At 47.6% G+C, this 19293-nt stretch overlaps 1 protein-coding gene across 4 annotated transcripts in view; it reads left to right on the plus strand.

The window, feature by feature from the left end:
• arhgap39 (Rho GTPase activating protein 39) overlaps window positions 1–19293 on the plus strand; it is a 753810-nt gene that overhangs the window by 611068 nt on the left and 123449 nt on the right. For all 4 annotated transcript variants that reach the window (XM_072508028.1, XM_072508029.1, XM_072508030.1 and 1 more), the window contains one exon: window positions 19166–19239. In XM_072508028.1, coding sequence (XP_072364129.1) covers window positions 19166–19239 — 74 coding nt within the window. The remainder of the gene's footprint in view (window positions 1–19165; window positions 19240–19293) is intronic.

Here is a 19293-nt window from a genome sequence, read left to right on the forward strand (position 1 = left end):
CCCCAGTCCTATGTTCAGAAAATTACTCTGGTCTCCAAAGGTCATTATTCTTGGTGAATCAATAGAAAACGCTCACAAAAGAATTAGCTTTGGGCAAGCTGAAAATGGAAGCTTCGCAATTTTCAGAGTTTCCCGATCTGAAAGCAGTGGGGTTTTCCCAATCTCACGGTTCACTCCCAACATCGTCAGCATTATATTGTAAACAACATAACGCTATTGTTGAGTTTGGTCATTTTAAACCGATGTGACGTGCCCAGTGAATCTGGCCCGTAGATAGTACAGCATTTGCTATTAATGGGAGTCACTGCTCATCTTGCAACTAGTGCGATCATTTTAATATTAAGCTGGCAGCTATTCTTCACTTCTATCAGAAACCAGCCAATTTGCTGCCACTTAATCTGAACAATGCCTGATGGATGGCTGCTGGCTTTCCTTACGAGGTGAACCTTGATGTTGGAGGAACACGTCTTCTTTTGACGATATCTTGCAGAGAGGAACCATTGTTTATGTGTTCAGAACTCAGGTTAGGGCCATGAATGCAGTAATGGGAGCGGACCTTCACCCTTCTGAAGCTGCCATTGTGCACACAGTCCGTGTAGACTGCAGCTACGAGTGTTGCTGGTGGAATCAAGAACAAGGGGGTATCATAGAATCTGGAAGCACTTTTTATGTAGAGCATTGAGAAGACCTGTAATTCACTCCCCCAAAAGCTTGTGGACATTGGGTCAATTGGGGCTTTCAAGCCCAAGATAGATATAAATTTTTGTTTGGTAATTATGTAAAGGGATAGAGCGTCACAGTAGCGCAATGGTTAGTACTGCTGCCTCACGCGCCGAGGACCCGGGTTCGATCCCAGCCCCGGGTCATTGTCCGTGTGGAGTTTTCACATTCTATGAAAGTAGGGATGTCTTGCTACAGTTGTACACATATGCGTGCTGTGCATAGTTTTGGTCTCCTTATTTAAGAAAATATATCTAAATGCATTAGAAGCAGTGCAGAGAAGGTTCACTCAACCGATACTTGGAATGGGGGGTCGTTATCTTACGAGTGAAGGTTGGACAGGCCGGGCCTGTACCCATTGGAGTTTAGAAGATTGAGAGCTGATCTTATTGAAACATACAGGATCCTGAGAGAACTTGACAGGGTGGATGCAGAAAGGACGTTTCCTCTTGTGGAAACTAGAACTAGAGGGCACAGTTTAACAATAAGGGGCTTCCCATTTAAGTCAGATGAGATGTTTTTTTACTCGTAAAGAGTCGTGATTCTTTGGAACTCTCTTCCCAGAGAGTGGTGGAGGCAGGGTCATTAAATATTTTTAATACAGAGGTAAATAGATTCTTAGTTAACAAGGGAATCAAAGGAAATTGGGGGGGGGGGGGGGGCGTGGAATGAGGAGCTGAAGCCACAATCAAAATCAGTCATAGAATCACTAGAGTGCAGAAGGAGACCGTTTGGCCCATCGAGTTTGCACCGACCCTCTGAAAGGCCCTCGGTCCACTCCCCCTGTAATCCCACCAAGCTTTTTGGGCTCTAAGGGGCAATTTAGCACAGCCAATCCACCTAACCTGGGGCAGGTTTAGCACAGTGGGCTAAACAGCTAGCTTATAATGCAGAACAAGGCCAGCAGCGCGGATTCAATTCCCGTACCGGCCTCCCCGAACCTGCACCGGAATGTGGCAACTAGGGGCTTTTCACAGTAACTTCATTGAAGCCTACTTGTGACAATAAGTGATTGTTATTATTATTATTATTATTATTATTAACCTGCACCTCTTTGGACTGTGGTAGGAAACCGGAGCACCCGGAGGAAACCCATGTAGACACGGGGGGAACGTGCAGACTGCGCACAGACAGTCACCTGAGGCCTGAACTGAACCCGGGTCCCTGGCGCTGTGAGGCAGCAGTGCTAACCACTGTGCCACCAAGCCACCCCATGATGTTCTTGAATGGGGGAGAAGGCTCGAGGGGTAGATGGCCTACTCCTAATTAATTAGCAGCTGTCATGGTGCACTGAGAAGCTGCCTCCTTTGCCAATGTTCCTATACCACTTTCAGGAGGGCGCGTAATGCAGATTTGGCCCAGCTGTAGAGAGATACACTTGTCCAGCAAGTGTTGAATGGTTTTGTGTTGAACATAGAAGGAATTGTGTTGCATTGGTCTCCGTGGCTGACCTGTCGGTAGGGGGGTAGGTCAGGCTAGACCTTGGTTTCTTAACTGTTTTTCTTTTTCCCCTCCCTCTTCCAAAAGGAGTTGATTCCTTGCTATTGCCCTCTTAGTGTGAAGGAGTATGGAAGGTATAAATTACTGCGTCTGCCTCAACTGGATTATGATGTCCAATTCTGGGCATTTCAGGAAGAGCATTGAAAAGGATGCGGAGAAGATTTACCAGATTGATACTTAAGTTGAATGACTTCAATTATGTACAGAGATTAGACAATCTTGCATTTTTCTCCTCAAAACCAAGAAATCTAAGGGAAGATTTAATTGAGATATTCAAAATGTTGGCCACGACTCTGAGAGAAATCACCTGTTTCTCTTTGAATGGTGCCATAATTCCACTTGAAAGGGAAGAAGTGACCTCGGTTTATTGCCTCACCTCAAAGGCAGCACTACTGACCGTTTGATACTCCTTAAGTGCTGCAATGAAGTGTAAGGCCAGGCCTCCCACATTCTACCCTGGTGCGCGACATTGATCCAAATGGGCCACCTGATGACTCTGTTGAAGAAATGCTTCTGCATATTCACGCTGGAAGTCAAGGATGTTCAACTGCACCTTGAGTGCTGGTGGAATATGTGGATGCCAGGATTTGATTGCTGTGAGATTGGGCCGCATGGTAGGGCCTGCACAGCTGCCGCTCCTGGACGGAGAATACGTGGAACAAGTCACCCATTGATGGCAGATCATTTCTACGACAAAGTTCTGGACAGGATAACACATTCCTCCGTGTCTGTTGAGGAACCTGAGAGGGGTGATACCGTGTGTTTGTGAAAATGGGCTGACATAGACTATGGAATGGTGACGTTTCCATGTTTTTTAATGGTTAGTGTTACATAGTTGCTTTTCAAATATTCGTTGCCGTTGACCATTTAATAAACAAAACATACTCAAGTGGTTTCTCGTGGGTACATGTACGTTGTCTCAGACGATGATTATTGCATTGCATTTCAATCAAACTTAGAAGCCTGAACAGTGTCACTGAACTCTAGAAGCATCAGCACCGTAGGGGCAGCAGCCAAGAATCAAACACTCAAGAGCTGGGCTTCAGCGCTGAGGATATCCTTGAGACCAAAGGGTAAGTGTGTGGATCAGGGGAGGGCACCTGAGCACGGTCTCCCGAATGTTCCCGGCAAGGGTCTAGGGGCCCCTGCTGTGGCTGGGGTTTAGTGTGCAGAGCAAGGTTCTCCAGCACAACTGGCTCGGTGGATGGCACTCTGAGGGAAGATGGGACACATAAGGGTGGGGGGTGCTTGGGGGATTTGAGGGTCTCGGGATGGAAGCTCTAACTGATTGTCAGTCTTCAATTCCTTACAGATATAACAATATTGTTGGTTATTTCGGTTCTACAGAGGCTGCTCACCGCGGTGCTAGTGGCAGCCAGGCGGCAACACGCCGGGGAAAGCAACAGCGTCAACACAGGCTGGAGGCAGCACCCATGTGCAAGGGCCCCCCCGCACACCCTGTAATCCTCACAGATCCCGTGGAGGAGGAGGTCACCACAGCCCTGAACCTCTGTGCGACCAGATCATTCCAGGGCTCGAGCAAGAACCTGTGCAGCATTTCTCAAGCTACAGCCCACAAGTGCATCCGTGAGGTCACCGACTTTATCAACTTTGAGCTGGGCCAGGATCACCAAGGAGCCCGGGCTGCAGGATTATCTGCCAACGCTGAGATGCCCCAGGTCCAGGGGGTAATTAATGGTACGCATGTCGCCTTGCCCGCACCGGGGCATCAAGGAGTGCCCTTCATTAACAGGAAGGGGTCCCACTCACTGAACGTTCAACTCATGTGTGATCACCACCTCCGAATCATGCATGTGTGTGCATGCTTCCCAGGGAGCTTGCATGACAGCTACATCCTGGGACACTCTGAGATTCCCGGCATCTTCATGGACCACCTCAGAATGACAGGTTGGCTCTTGAGGATAAGGAATATCCGCTGAGGTCCTGGTTGATGTCAGTGTGGAGACCGAGGCTGAGATCTGAGATAACGAGGCTCGTGTTGCCACCCGTGCTGTCATTGAGCGGTGCATCGGAGCTCAAAATGCCATTCCGATGCCTTGCTGGCTGTGGTGGTGCCCTGCAGTACACCTCAGAGCACCTTCGAGATCACGATGAATACAGCAGACTCTGTGCCAACCTAGTCTCCTCCCCACTAGTTTAACTCTACTAGCACCATTCTGAGATTGTCTCCCGCTTTGCGGTGGTCTGATGTACCCTCCACAACCTGGCACAGCAGCAGGGTGACATGCTGGAGGAAGATGGACATGTGGCCTCGTCTGAGAAGAAGGAGAAGACGGACCATGAAGGGATGGGGAACTAGCCCGAGGAGGACCTGTAGGAGGAGCCGGAGGATGGAGGACAGGTGATGGGAAGAGCCCGTAGGACCTCATCCTCACCTGATTCTATAGGACCAGGCTTTGTCCGTCAGCTAAGCCCCTCCCTCCTCCCCCCTCCAGATCCTTCCCTCCCCCCCCCCAAACCCCCCCATACCCCTCCTTCCCACCCATTTCCCTCCTTCCCACCCATTTTCCTCCTTTCCTGCTAATTTCCACCCCCCCCCCCCCCCACCCCAACTATCCTGTTCCACCTTCCAAGGGTCTGTGTAACATCACCCCAGGGTGATGGGCTTGTGTCAACACCGTCAGCAGGTCAATGTACAAGGCAGGAGAGTGATGATAACTTGCTTTGAGGTAAACTCTGGTACTCCTCAGTTTATATCAAAGTCTGATTCCTGTCTTACCGCTGACAGCAAGTTCACACCTATCCTCTGAATGGGGTCTGTATCGGGGGCGTTTGATCTTCGACCACTGTGCTTGGGTGGTGGGAGGAGCGGATGGCGGCAGGGAATGGGAGTGCAGGCAGGCCCTCTGTGAAGATTCATGTGACAGACACTTCCAGGTATCGGGTTTGACATGTTTTAATTGTGAACATTTGACATTTCCATTCCCCCTAGCTGCAGATAGTGCCTACTCAGTGATCCTCTCCTTGATCTTTCATGGTCTAATGTTACGTCTAGGCATGTCCCCAGGATGCACATCAGAAGCGCAGAAGTGGAGGCAGCCTGCTGCTTTCCAAGCCCTGTGGCCTTGATGCCTAGGCGGACATCCTCTGGAGGGCCTGGAGCTGGAGGGCCCCAGCCAGCTTACCGGTGTCACAGATGTCGCCGTGCCACCCTGTTCTGCCTGCTGCCCTTGAGATGTGCCGGTGTCAGAAGAGGGGGGGGGCGGGGGGGGGGGGGGGGGGGGGGGGGGGAGAGAACTGGAGACCACTGTCGTCTCCTTGGTGGCAAGCCGCAGGTTGACCTCCATCTCTTCCTCCTCCCCGACGGTGCCCGTGCATGGAAAAGATTGGAGACCTTCAGCCAGGTTTGAAAGGAAGAATAGAGGGTGATGAAGCAAGGTGACCATATCCAAATCTGATCATCTCAACTTTATTCAATTGCTGAAAACGGGACTGACTTGGAACCTTAGGCTGTGGGTCCCAAACCCGTCACCCTCGCCACCGAGAAGGACAAGGGCAGCATGTGACCACCATCATCAAGTGAGTGATATATCCTGTCACATTCCTGATTTGTATCATACGATAGAGAATCTTTGAGAGATTAGGTGACTTACCTGTTGCAGTGTACCTTGGTAATATGAATCCGGAAATGCTATCTGCACTGGGCGGTGGATTGGTGATTAGTGATAACCGTCACCAAAAGAGCAAAAGTAAGCATGGCCCGCACCTCTTCTCCTCAAAGACACTCCTCAAAGCCTATTTTGGGCTGAGCTTTTGACCACCTGTCCTAATAACTCCTCCTTTGGCTTGGTGCCAGTATTTATCTGATTAACTCCTGTAAAGCACCCTGGGACATTTTACTTTGTGCCCAACCCCTTAGCCTGGCACCCAAAGGAGACCGGAGACAATGAAAGGTGTATTCTGTAGGGAATAGAATAAAGGGGGAGGATTGGATTTGTGCACTTTCAAAGATTTTCCAAAGTATGTTTCTTTCTAGGGCAGCACGGTGGCGCAGTGGGTTAGCCCTGCTGCCTCACGGCGCCGAGGTCCCAGGTTCGATCCCAGCTCTGAGTCACTGTCCGTGTGGAGTTTGCACATTCTCCCCGCGTTTGCGTGGGGTTCACCCTCACAACCCAAAGATGTACAGGGTAGGTGGATTGGCCACGCTAAATTGCCCCTTAATTGGAAAAAATTAATTGGGTACTCTAAAAAAAAATTTTTTTTTAAGTTGTTTCTTTCTGTGACCACGCAGATTAATAAAAAATACATCCAGGTGATGTGGGTGTCACTGACAATGACTCCCATTCCTAATTCTCCACAACTGGGTGGCCTGCTAGGCTATTTTGGAGAGCAGTTAAAACGCATTGCTGACGGCCTGGGATCACGCACAAGCAAGGCATTCAGACATTGCATCGGATACTAGTTTACTGTTACATTCAATGCTACACATGCCGATTCTCTTTGACCTTTCTGGAGGAAAGCTGTGTTCTAGGAAAGTTGATAATCAAGATCCAAACCTCCCTCAGCCATTAACATTGAATAAATTATCGTGACTTATTCAAGTTGCACTGTGTGTGTCAGTGTTTAAGCCAAGTATCCAACAGCTCGTGGTCATTTGTCCCTGGGATACTAATGGGATCTTGTTGTGCTAATATCAGTCTGATGAAGAAGGTCATGGAGACTGGGCTGCTTGGTGATTTTTAATCACTGCAGGAGTGTAATGAAGATCGGTTCTGACAAGTGATTTGTAAAAATTACATTGTTATTTGCAGAATGTATTCAGAATCTCTGATAAGGATTGCACTGGCTGTATTGTACATGACTAAACTCATTTTCCATGTGATGTGACAGTACGGCAGAGTGTTTAATGTTATACATACTCAGAACCATAGAATTGTTACAGTGTAGAAGGAAGCCATTTGGTCCATCATATCCGCACTGGCTCTCTGAATGAACAATTCATAAAGTGCCAGGCTATTATGACTGGGACAGTGAAATGAAATGAAAATCGCTTATTGTCACAAGTAAGCTTCAAATGAAGTTACTGTGAAAAGCTCCTAGTCGCCACATTGCGGCGCCTGTTCGGGGAGGCTGGTACGGGAATTGAACCGTGCTGCTGGCCTGCCTTGGTCTGCTTTAAAAGCCTGCGATTTAGCCCAGTGTGCTAAACCAGCCCCTTAACATTTTGAGGAACACACACACATTCGCACGTACTGACTCTTTAAATAAGGGTATTTTCTTCACTGGGTACTGGAATTTAAGCAACTTGGTGCAGCTCAGGAGTGACGTAGCACAGTACAGGATGGAGAAAAGACCTCTTCACACTTCCCATCAGTGGTTTCTCCTCTGAAGGTATTAATTCATGCTACAGTGAATCTCCAAAGGCAAACAAATTTCCCTGATCTCACCGAGTGAGCATTCAAGTGAATCTTGAACAATGCTCGACTGGCCAGTAGGAACCACAGAACAAGCTTCATCCACTTCTCACCTGCACATTCCAGAAGAGTCCAGGAAATATCACTCGGTGCTTTTTGTTCAATGCTCTTTAACCCAGAACATTGAAGCCAATTTTTCTGTATTAACATATGGCTCAGATGACAAAGGCCACACATAGCTAGAAGATTCAATGCTCAGCCCTGGGTTAGTTACTGGGTTAACTAATTTCAGTGAAGGTGCTGCTGAAAATAGGCCTTATGAAATCATACATTGCAGAGGAAGATCATTTGACCCAATGCTGGCTCTTTGAAAAAGCTATCCACTTAGCCCCACTACCTTGCACTTTCCCCACAGCACCTGCAAATTATTTCCCTTCCAAGTATTTATCCTTTTGAAAATTACTATTGAATCTGCTTCCACCGCCCTTTCAGGCAGTACCTTTCGAATGAATGAAATTAAAATCGTTTATTGTCACAAGTAGGCTTCAAATGAAGTTACTGTGAAAAGCCCCTAGTCGCCACATTCCGGCGCCTGTTCGGGGAGGCCGTAACGGGAATTGAACCCGCGCTGCTGGCCTTGTTCTGCTTTACAAGCCAGCTGTTTAGCTCACTGTGCTAAACCAGATTGTAACAACTTGTTGCATTTAAAGGTTTTCTCTTTATCTCCTTTTGCTCCCCAGTTTAAAAGAGGAAAAGACTCGGCCAGGGTTCCTGCTACTAAAGGCACTGCCTCCTGGCAGCGTTTGGACCTCCAGTGAGGGTACTGGGGCAGTCTGATTTCCGCAACATGAATATAGATTTTGTTTACTTTCACCATTGTGGTAAACCAATGTATTGTATTATACAAAGAAAAGTACAGCAGAGGAACAGGCCCTTCGGCCCTGCAGGACGTGCCAACCATGCTGCCCGTCTAAACTAAAATCTTCTACACTTCCTGCGTCCATATCCCTCTATTCCCAGCCTATTCATGTATTTGTCAAGATGCCCCTTAAATGTCACTATCCTGCTGTATATAACATGCCTGGGCTTGCCTCTGCTGGCTCTGCCTGTGTTCCTCCCCTTGGGTTCGGGTATAAAGGTGGCCTACCTCTGGCCCTGTCTTCAGTCTGGGACCGGCTGCCAGCAGGTATCTTTAAGCTAATTAAAGCCACAGTTTCACTCTCAACTCGTCCTCTGTCATTGTTGATGGCACACCAATTTAATTAGCTTAAAGTTTTAAGATTAACCACTCACTCAAACCTGATCGCCTGGAGCTGGACCCCCAAGCAGCCGACGCCACTACCACATTCGAACACTGGCTACGCTGCTTCGAATCCTATATCTAATCCTCCGTCATCGAGACCCACAAGCTGCGAATTTTCAACTCCTGGGTGAGCCCGCAAGTATACCTTATCATCAGGGACGCTGACTCGTACGCAGATGCGATAACGCTGTTGAAAGGACAGTATGTCAGGAAAGTCAACGAGGTGTACACTAGGCATCTCCTTGCCCGGAGAATCTCAAGCTGAATTTCTGCGCGCATTGCGGGCACTCGGCCGGAACTGCAATCGCCTGTCGAGCACACAGAGTTGTTGATCCGGGACACCTATGTTAGAACATAATAAGAACTAGGAGCAGGAGTAGGCCAACTGGCCCCTCGAGCCTGCTCCGCCATTCAATGAGATCATGGCTGATCTTTTGTGGACTCAGCTCTGCAGTTGCAGGCAGAACACAAATTACACCCGCCAGCGCCTACTAGAAAGGGGTACACTCGATCTCATAAAATGCAGAGTTAAAGAATGGTAAAGGCTGAGGACTTGGAGGATGAGCAACACCCATGGAACCATGCTCCCAGCCCGGAGTTGATGTTTTCAGGGGAGGAAAATAAGACTTCCCTTGTCTGTCTTAATGCCCACTGAAAGATTCTTCAAACTGTGCTAATGCATCTTTTTCTGTCTCTAGTTTAAGCAGAGGCCTAGTATCATACCAGGTAGGAAGTGGAAATAGAAGGCTGTATGTTTTTGTCGACCTTTTCATGACCTCCAGACATCCTAAAGTGCTTTACGATCAATTAGGTACCTTTTGATCTGTAATCATTGTTGTAATACAGGAAACATGGCAGCCAATGTGTGCACAGCACGCTCCCACAGCCAACATACTGTTTATTCACCCACTTCGGTGGCAAAAATAGGAAGGCAGATTATTATCTGAATTGGTGAAAAAGAGGTGGATACTCAGCGAGACCTTGACGTCCTCGTGCATCAGTCGCTGAAAGTAAGCGGCAGGTACAACAGGCAGTGAAGACAAATGGTATGTTGGCCTTCATAGCGAGAGGATTTGAGTATAGGAACAGAGATGTTTTACTACAATTGTGTAGGGCATTGGTGAGGCCACACCTGGAGTATTGTGGGCAGTTTTGGTGTCCTTATCTGAGGAAGGATGTTCTTGCTATGGAGGGAGTGCAGCGAAGGTTTACCAGGCTGATTCCTGGGATGGCGCGACTGTCATATGAGGAGAGACTAAGTCGGTTCGGATTATAATCATTGGAGTTTAGGAGAGTGAGAGGGGATCTCATAGAAACTTACAAAATTCTAACAGGATTTGACAGGGTAGATTCAGAAAGAATGTTCCCGATGGTGGGGGAGTCCAGAACTAGGGGTCATAGTTTGAGGATAAGGAGTAAACCTTTTAGGACTGAGATGAGAGATTTCTTCATCCAGAAAGGGTTGAATCTGTGGAATTTGCTACCACTGAAAGTAGTTGAGGCAAAAAAGTTGTGTAATTTCAAGAAGGAATTAGATAGATCTCTTGGGGCTAAAGGATCAAAGGATTTGAGGAGAAGGCGGGATCAGGGTTTTGAACTTGATGATCAGCCATGATCATAATGAATGGCGGAGCAGGCTCGAGGGGCCGAATGGCCTCCTCCTGCTTCTGTTTTCTATGTTTCTATGTTGCTTGAGTGATAATGTTTGACTAGGGTCCCCTTCTCTTCAAAATAGTGCTGTGGGATCATTCACATCCTCACAGGGCCTCAGGATTAACATCTCACATGCAACACGTTATCTCCAGCTGTCCAACACTCTCCCTCAATGCTGCATTGAATAGTCAGCCTGGATTAAATGTTTAAGTCCCCAGAGTGAGATTTGAACCTCCAACTTTCAGAGGCCCTCTAGAGTGCTGCCAAGTGAATCATGTCTGGCAGTAGGACATAGAGAGCCATGTGAGTATTGCCAAGCCCCCATCTACTGCCAGTGGGCTATGACCAAGATTGCAAACATTGGTCCTTGAACCGGGTAAATGTTTGAATCATACTTGACAGAACATTTTTGGAGAACGCTCTGACCTTCACGATATATAAATTAGAATGCCAGATACTGTAAAACTGCTACAAAAACAGAACCACAGAATTGGCCACTTAATATCTACAGAGAAAATGGAAAACATTTTTCAGAAAAGAGAATCAACAGATGATACCGAAGCATTTTAATCGAGTCAGAAGGAAGACAAAGATAATCTGGACGGAGACAAAGTATCAGACTGCCCCAGCCTCTCTCCTGAGGTCCAGACACTGCCCATGGAATTCCCTGCTGGAAAGCAAAGCAGGAGATTGAGATGATCCTTGCATTAAATAAATTAAACCTGGAACATAAGCAATAATAAGCAAAACCCAAGGAAGAGATAGAGGTGGAAGATGTTGAAATCACAGTCTACAGATCAGATTGTGCCTGTCCTTGCACACTCTGAATGTGCTGCTCACTCATGCTGCATGCAATTGAAATATGTTCGCACTTCATGTCATGGGCAGCTCGGTAGCACGGTGGTCAGCACAATTGCTTCACAGTGCCAGGGTCCCAGGTTCAATTCCCGGCTTGGGTCACTGCCTGTGCATAGTCTGCACGTCCTCCCCGTGTGTGCGTGGGTTTCCTCCAGGTGCTCCGGTTTCCTCCGACAGTCCAAAGATGTGCAGGTTAGGTGGATTGGCGATGTTAAATTGCCCATGGGGCCAAAATTGCCCTTAGTGTTGGGTGGGGGTTATGGGAATAGGGTGGAGGTGTGGGCTAGGGTAGGGTGCTCTTTCCAAGAGCCGGTGCAGACTTGATGGGCCGAATGGCTTCCTGCACTGTAAATTCTATGATATCTATGTCATCCACCAAGAAATGAAAAATTGAAATGGGAAATAGATATACATGCTACAAATCAGCCAGCAAGTTCGGAGGTTTGAGGGGCATGTTGTGAATCTCCCGAACCTGCATTATTCCACCATTCGCTTCACACAAATGCATCTCTCCCTTAATCCTTAGGGGCTGTTTAGCACAGGGCTAAATCTAAATCGCTGGCTTTGAAAGCAGGCCAGCAGCACGGTTCAATTCCTGTAACAGCCTCCCCGAACAGGCGCCATAATGTGGAGACTAGGGGCTTTTCACAGTTACTTCATTTGAAGCCACTTTACATCAATGAGGGAGGGATTAATGTTTATGGTGGTGGATGGGGTGCGGATCAAATAATAATGGCCTGCTTCATCCTGGATAATGTCAAGTTTCTTGAGTGTTTGGATGATGTCAAGTTTTTTAACTGTTGTTAGAGATATCCAGTCAAGTGAAGAGTATTCCATCTGTCAGGGGACTAATTATAATATATTAAACATATATATAGATTTCCGCATGGCTAATTTGTAAAATTTTTAAATGGCTAAAGCTGTGACCCTGAACAAAAGTACCACAGAAACTGGTATCTTCTAATCTCCAAAGAGATGCTGGCCACTCCCATGTTCAGTACAGACCAAATTCGACAAGAACGATACAAAGGCCATCTGCATTCCATAAGGCACGCCTGGCCAACCAGAGCCTATTAATCTGCTAGGACAAAGGACCCGCAACCTTCCTTTCAAGCTTTAATGGTTGGAACATTTAACTATCTCGGAAACCCAGACAGGGATGAACCCTCTTTGCCAAAGACACTGAAGAGGTGGCAGTCATTTGAGATGACCCTCGTGAGACCTGATTCCCTGTAGCACACAATGACTTACACAAGTCGAGAAGTGATGAAGTCTATCGAGGCTTTATTAAGCAAGACTTGTTCCCCAGCAGCTCAGTTACAGAATGCGGCTGCTGGGAGAACTCAAGCTCTTATACTCCGCCTTCAGGGCGGAGCCAGAAGCCGGCAGATCCAACCAGGACCCGGGACCTGTCAGCCAATAGCCTCTCGGCTTCACAGGTACCATATTACCCCTAATATATACCACCACATTCCTGACTTGGGTCACTGTTTGTGCGGAGTCTGCATGTTCTCCCCATGTCTGCGTAGATTTATTCCGGGTGTTCCGGTTTCCTCCCACAAGTCCCGAAAGACGTGCTTTTTAGGTGAAGTGGACATTCTGAATTCTCCCTCTGTCTCCGAGCAGGCGCCAGAATGTGGCGACTAGGGGCTTTTCACAGTAACTTCATTGCAGTGTAAATGTAAACCTACTTGTGATACTAATAAAGATTATTATGTTGTCCTGCTGTTCTGCAAAGCTCACTGCCATTTTTACTATCCCCAAGCAATGGCACAGCAAAAGGGCTCTGTCCAGGTCGAATACCTGGCTCCATTTACACTGTTTATATGGAACTTAGGTACTATCGTCTACAAGACCGATTCATCCCTGCATGCCTATCTCATCAAGGAAGTCAACTGCAATGGAAAAGTGAATTAGTTTTCAGCCTGCTGGTCTCAATGAAGAGATACCTTATTGGATTTTGATTCTGGACTCTGAACCCACGTGGCACACTAATTATTTTCTTCGTCATCTTTGCCCTGTTAATCTTTCTCTATCATTCTTTTACTGTAGGAACGCACAGGGACCACATAGCAACCTCCCTCCAGCGTTTTGAGTGTGTACAAAAAAAACTAACCCTCAAAGTTCATCCCATCTCAAGTTTGCTGTGAGGTTATTAATAGAAAATTGGATCACACCAAAACTGAGGGGTTTGGAAAGACGCCACTGTTTATAACGGGGGAAGCAAATAAAAACCTTTCTGTTTACTGATGGGTAGTGAGAGGAGAAATTGGGACTGTTTAAATTAACCCCCATTCTGTCTACAACATGTCACACTCCCGATTTGTGCCTTGTAGATGGTAGAAAGACTCTGGGGAATTACCCGCCACACAATTTACAGTTGCTTATCTTCCCTTGTAGCCAAAGAGTGTGAAATATTGGATGAGGTAAACATACTGAGGGAGAAAATATTGAAGGTTTTAACAGGTTACGGCTAAATGTTTTTGACAGATGAACCAGCTTTGGATGAAATAGGAACATAGGAAATAAGAGCAGGAGGAGGCCATTCAGCCCCTCGAGCATTCTCTGCCATTCAACTAGATCTAAAAGGCTTGGTGTCTTAATGGGTGTAGTTGTGAGCAGTTCGGCTGTGGGGTAGTCAAGTGATTATTCCACCATGTGTATGAAACAGAATCCTTGAACAGCTGCATGAAGGACATTCTGGTGTGGTGAGGATGAAGGAGTTGGCACGCAGCTACTTCTGGTGGATGGGATTAGATGCCCAAATTGAGGAGAAGGAGGGGCTATGCCAATCCTGTGCTGTAGTTTAGGGGGAGTTTATATCAATCCGGGCACTTAAGGAGAAGATGGAGCGGGAGGAGAGGGCTAAATTGGTGGATGAGATTTTGAGGGTGGATAGGAGATACTTGGAGGCGCCGAGGCAGGGCTGTTGAAGGAGGCAAAGACTCCAGATGGAGTTTGGGCTAGTTTCTAAGGGGAAGGCAGTGGGGCAGTTACGGAGGGCCAGAGGGGCAGTATATGAGTATGGGGAAAGGGCGAGTAGGATGTTGGCCCATCAGTTGAGAAAGCAAGAGGGGGGAGGGAGATCGACAGGGATGAAAAGGGCAAGATGGTGATGAACCCAGAGGGGGTGAATGGGGTGTTCAAGGGTTCGGGCAGGGGTTTCTGGATGGGGTCCGTCTGCTGTACAAGCTGCCGCTGCAAGTATGCAGACGACCCGAGTGAGTTCATGGGACGAGGCAGGGGTTCCCGTGCTCTCCATTGCTCTTCGCCTTGGCGATGGAGCCGCTGGCAATGGCGCTTCGGACGTCGAGGGATGAAGTGGTATTGAGTGGGCACAGGGTCTCATTGTATGCAGATGACCTGCTACTGTATATTTTGGACCTGGTGCGTAGCATCGGAGGCATCATGGAGACCCTGAGGGAGGTGGCCAGTTCTCGAGATACAAATTGAATATTGGAAAAAACGAGGTGTTCCTGATTGAGACGAGAGGACAGGACAGGAGACATGGGGAGTTGTCATTTAGGATGGGGGGGAGGGGGACATTTTAGATATTTGGGTATCCAGGTAACGTGGAGTTGTGCGCAGTAGTGATTGTGGCCCGAAGGGTTTGAGGGAAGTGGCAGCAGCATCGGGGGCTGGAGATCACCTCGGTGTGGGTGCCAATTTGCAAAAACCATAGGTTTGCACCGGTGGAGTTGGACGTGAGGTTTCGGAGGTGGCGGCAGGCAGGGATTGAGCACTTTGGAGATCTGTTTATAGGGGGCAGATTTGCAAAGGTGGCGGACCGGGACGAAGAGTAGCAGTTGTCCAGGGCAAATGGCTTTCGGTACCTGCAAGTTTGGGACTTTGGACAGGTTTGGATGCTATCCTTTCCTGGGCTGCCATCCCTGGCGTTGCAGGATAAGGTGCTAACGAAGGAGGAAATACGGGAGGGGAAGGTGTCAGGTGTCTATAAGTAGTTGAAATGAAATGAAAATGATATGAAAATCGCTTATTGTCACGAGTAGGCTTCAATGAAGTTACTGTGAAAAGCCCCTAGTCACCACATTCCGGCGCCTGTTCGGGGAGGCTGGTACGGGAATCAAACCGTGCTGCTGGCCTGCCTTGGTCTGCTTTAAAAGCCAGCGATTTAGCCCAGTGTGCTAAACCAGCCCCTGATGGAATGGGAGGGAGCCCTGGTTGGGAACATGAAGCATAAATGGGAGTAGGAGCTGGGGGATGAGGTGGGGGCTGAGACATGGGCAGAGACTTTGCAGATGGTGAGCACATCATTGTCATGTGCGAAGCTAAGCCTCATTCAGTTTAGTGGTACATAGGGCTTATATGACAGTGGGGAAGATGAGTAGGTTCTGCGAGGGGGTAGGGGATAGGTGTGGGCAGTACGCGGGGGGGCCTGCGAATCACATCCACATGTTCTGGGAATGTCCAAGTTGAGGGGGTCCTGGCAAGGATTCTCGGACGTGATGTCTGAGCTGCTGAGTGTAGAGGCGATCCCGAGTCCAGAGGTGGCGATATTTGGGGTGTCGGAAGACCCAGGGGTCCAGGGCGTGAGAGAGGCCGATGTTTTGGCCTTTGCCTCTCTGATAATCCAGAGAAGGATTTTGCTAGGGTGGCGGGATTCGGAGCCGCTGAAAGCGGGAATGTGGGTGAGCGACCCGGCAGAATTCCTCAGGCGGGAGAAGGTCAAGTTCGCCTTGAGGGAGGGGTGGCACTTGGTGTAGTGGTTATCACTGGTGCCACACGGCGCTGAGGACCCGGTTCGAATCCCGCCCCTGGGTCACTGTCCGTGAGGAGTTTGCACATTCTCCCCGTGTTTGCGTGGGTTTCAGCCCCCACAACCCAAAGATGTGTAGGTTAGGTGGATTGGCCACGCTAAATTGCCCCTTCATTGGAAGAAAAATAATTGGGTACTCTAAATTTATTTTTAAGACGGTTGCCTTGAGGGGGTCGGTGGATGGGCTCACCCAGAGGTGGAAGCTGTTTATTGATTTCATTATTTCTTTAAGGCGGTTTGAAGGGTCAGCGAGGGGGAGGGGAATGCTATGGGGGTTATAATGGGATGGTGGGATGTGAGATGGGGTTGGTGTCAGGGGAGTGGGGGTTGTTTATTGAATTGTTTGCTTGTTCTTCTGATTCTGTGGTACATATGGAAATGCCTTCCATAAAAATATCTTTCAAAAAAAGGACCTAGATGAGGAAAAATGTCTTCACTCAAAGGGTAGTGAACCTGTGGAACACTAAACCACAAAAAGCTGTGGAGGCCAAATCACTGAATGTATTCAAGAAAGAGATAATTGGTTTAGATTTTAATGGCATCGAGGGGTATGGGGAGAAAACGGGGGATATGGAAGTGCTTCCTAGAACATACAGTGCAGAAGGAGGCCATTCGGCCGATCAATCCTGCACCGACCCACTTAAGCCCTCACTTCCACCCTATCTCCGTAACCCAATAACCCCTTCTAACCTTTTTTTTTGGACACTAAGGGCAATTTAGCATGGCCAATCCACCTAACCTGCACATCTTTGGACTGTGGGAAGAAACCGGAGCACCCGGAGGAAACCCATGCAGACACGGGGAGAACGTGTCCGCACAGACAGTGACCCAGCGGGGAATCGAAACTGGAACCCAGGCGCTGTGAAGCCACAGTGCTAACCACTTGTGCTACCGTGCTGCCCAAATATCTCTCTTGAACGGTCTGGCCCTGGCACTAAGGGGCAGCACTGTGCCACCTGTTCCTTTATAAAAATTTAAACAAAGTGTGAAACTTGCGTTAGTCACCGTTTTTATGTACCTAAGTAAAGGCTGATTGCAACAAACAAGATAACTGCAAGAATCAATGATAGTTCATCTTAATTCTCGGCATGTTAGCTGAGAGAGGATACTCACGAGGTCATTGGAAAAATCCCTCGACTGCTTCAAGTAGGGCCATTAATTCAGTCTGACCAAGACACTGGATCTATACCATATTTGCATCTCTGTACTGGAACCATCAAGAATAAATCATGTGTTGCATGTTCGCTATTTGAAATGCAAGTGCAGCCACCGTCACTAGACTGGATGTTAACTGCTCTGTGTTTTTTGCTTCAATTACTTGTTGAAAGATAGTGCAATAGGTTAGCTGCCGATTAGGGCTGAGCAATCTGTACTGGCTGTCATGACTGTTGGCAGAACGGGTTGTTGGTCTGTGTCACTGTGAAGACAACTCAAGTGAAGGACATGAGGATTCCCAACAGGGAGTGAGAGAACAATCAAATCGATACTCGATGGGAGAGTGTCATGCCCCTGAGAGTAGTCTTTATTGAGGTCTCGGAGCAGGTCAGTTCAGTGTTCCTGGATGGACATTGTGAAAAATGAAAATCGCTTATTGTCACAAGTCTGCTTCATATGAAGTTACTGTGAAAAGCCCATAGTCGCCACATTCCGGCGCCTGTTCGGGGAGGCTGGTATGGGAATTGAACCGTGCTGCTGGCCTGCCTTGGTCTGCTTTAAAAGCCAGCTATTTAGCCCAGTGTGCTAAACCAGCCCCTCAGAGTGGATAAAAGTAGGAAGATGGGAAAGGAGCAATGCTTTATCTCGGACAAGGTTTTGGGCATTCCAGGAAACAGTGTGATTGATTTTAATTCAGGAAACGATATAACTTGCATTGATAATAGCTCCTTTTCTATCCTCAGGACATCCCAATGTGAATCACAACCAACTGAGTATTTTGTAATGTTGTCACTATCTGTTGACCAGTGTTACAGCTTTATTTTCACAATATAAGATCTTGTGAATTCGATAAATGCCCATCTTCGGGTTTATGGGGGAGAATGTTGGATTAGACACGAGGAGGAATATTTGCTGCTTGTCTGTAAGATCAGTCAATCTTCAATCTCTGCACCAGAGGCCTGAATTTTACAGCTCCCCTAATAACCCAGCACTCACTCACTCACTGCCAAACTGATCAGACTGAATTCTGACAATCAAGTCCCTGGTGGGGGGTGGGGGGGGGGGGGGGGGGGGGGGGGACAATGACTTTTTGACTGAGGCAACATAATAATACTAAAACTGAACAGCTTTGGGGAGAAAGTGTGGGCAGTAGGATTTTAGAGTTTAGAAGGCTAGATGAAAGTTCAGAAGAACATGGGCTGTAGTGTCACTGGAGATTAGAATGGTTGTAATGGAAAGAGAGATTGCTTCCCAGCTGATATGGACTTGGGAATGCACAAGATATCCTTTCTCCTAGCTCACATGACTCAAAACCAGATTCCTCAAATCAATAACACAGGGAGCCAGGATTCCCTTGATTAATCCCACTGACCTAAAGTTTGTGTTTAACCAACATAGAGGTTTTCAGCATGAAAACAGGCCCAACTTGTCCATGCCGCCCAGTTTTTACCACTAAGCTAGTCCCAATTGCCTGCATTTGGCCCATAACCCTCTATACCCAGCTTTCCCATATAACTGTTTAAATGCTAGCATTTGATGAGTCCTGCCCAGGTGAACCAGAAGAGACTCCAAACCCCTAGAGCAGCTAATGCCTCGCCAATGTACAGATAGTCAGACCCTCAATGTAAGTCTCACTCAATAAAATGAATTGAGCATCCTTTTGACGAGATCAATATGTTGAGATTGCTTTTCAAGGCTAAATCCAGGAGCAGTTGCACGGAAAAGCAGTGATGTTTTAGCAAAAAGACAAAATGTACATGAGTACACCCACACCCACGTGGTATACATCCCATGCCTAATGGTTCTCTGTTCCTCTTTTGATAGGTGTCGCGATTAGCACGTATGCTAAGTACTGCTACCGTAAGCTACAGAAATCGGCTCTGACTGGAGCGAAGAAGGTAACTGAGTTTCTCTCTTTTTTTCTCCCAGTATAAATTGCGCTGATGTGTTGA

This window comes from Scyliorhinus torazame, chromosome 6 (genome assembly GCF_047496885.1).
Source record: "Scyliorhinus torazame isolate Kashiwa2021f chromosome 6, sScyTor2.1, whole genome shotgun sequence".
In the NCBI taxonomy this organism is placed as follows: Eukaryota; Metazoa; Chordata; class Chondrichthyes; order Carcharhiniformes; family Scyliorhinidae; genus Scyliorhinus; species Scyliorhinus torazame.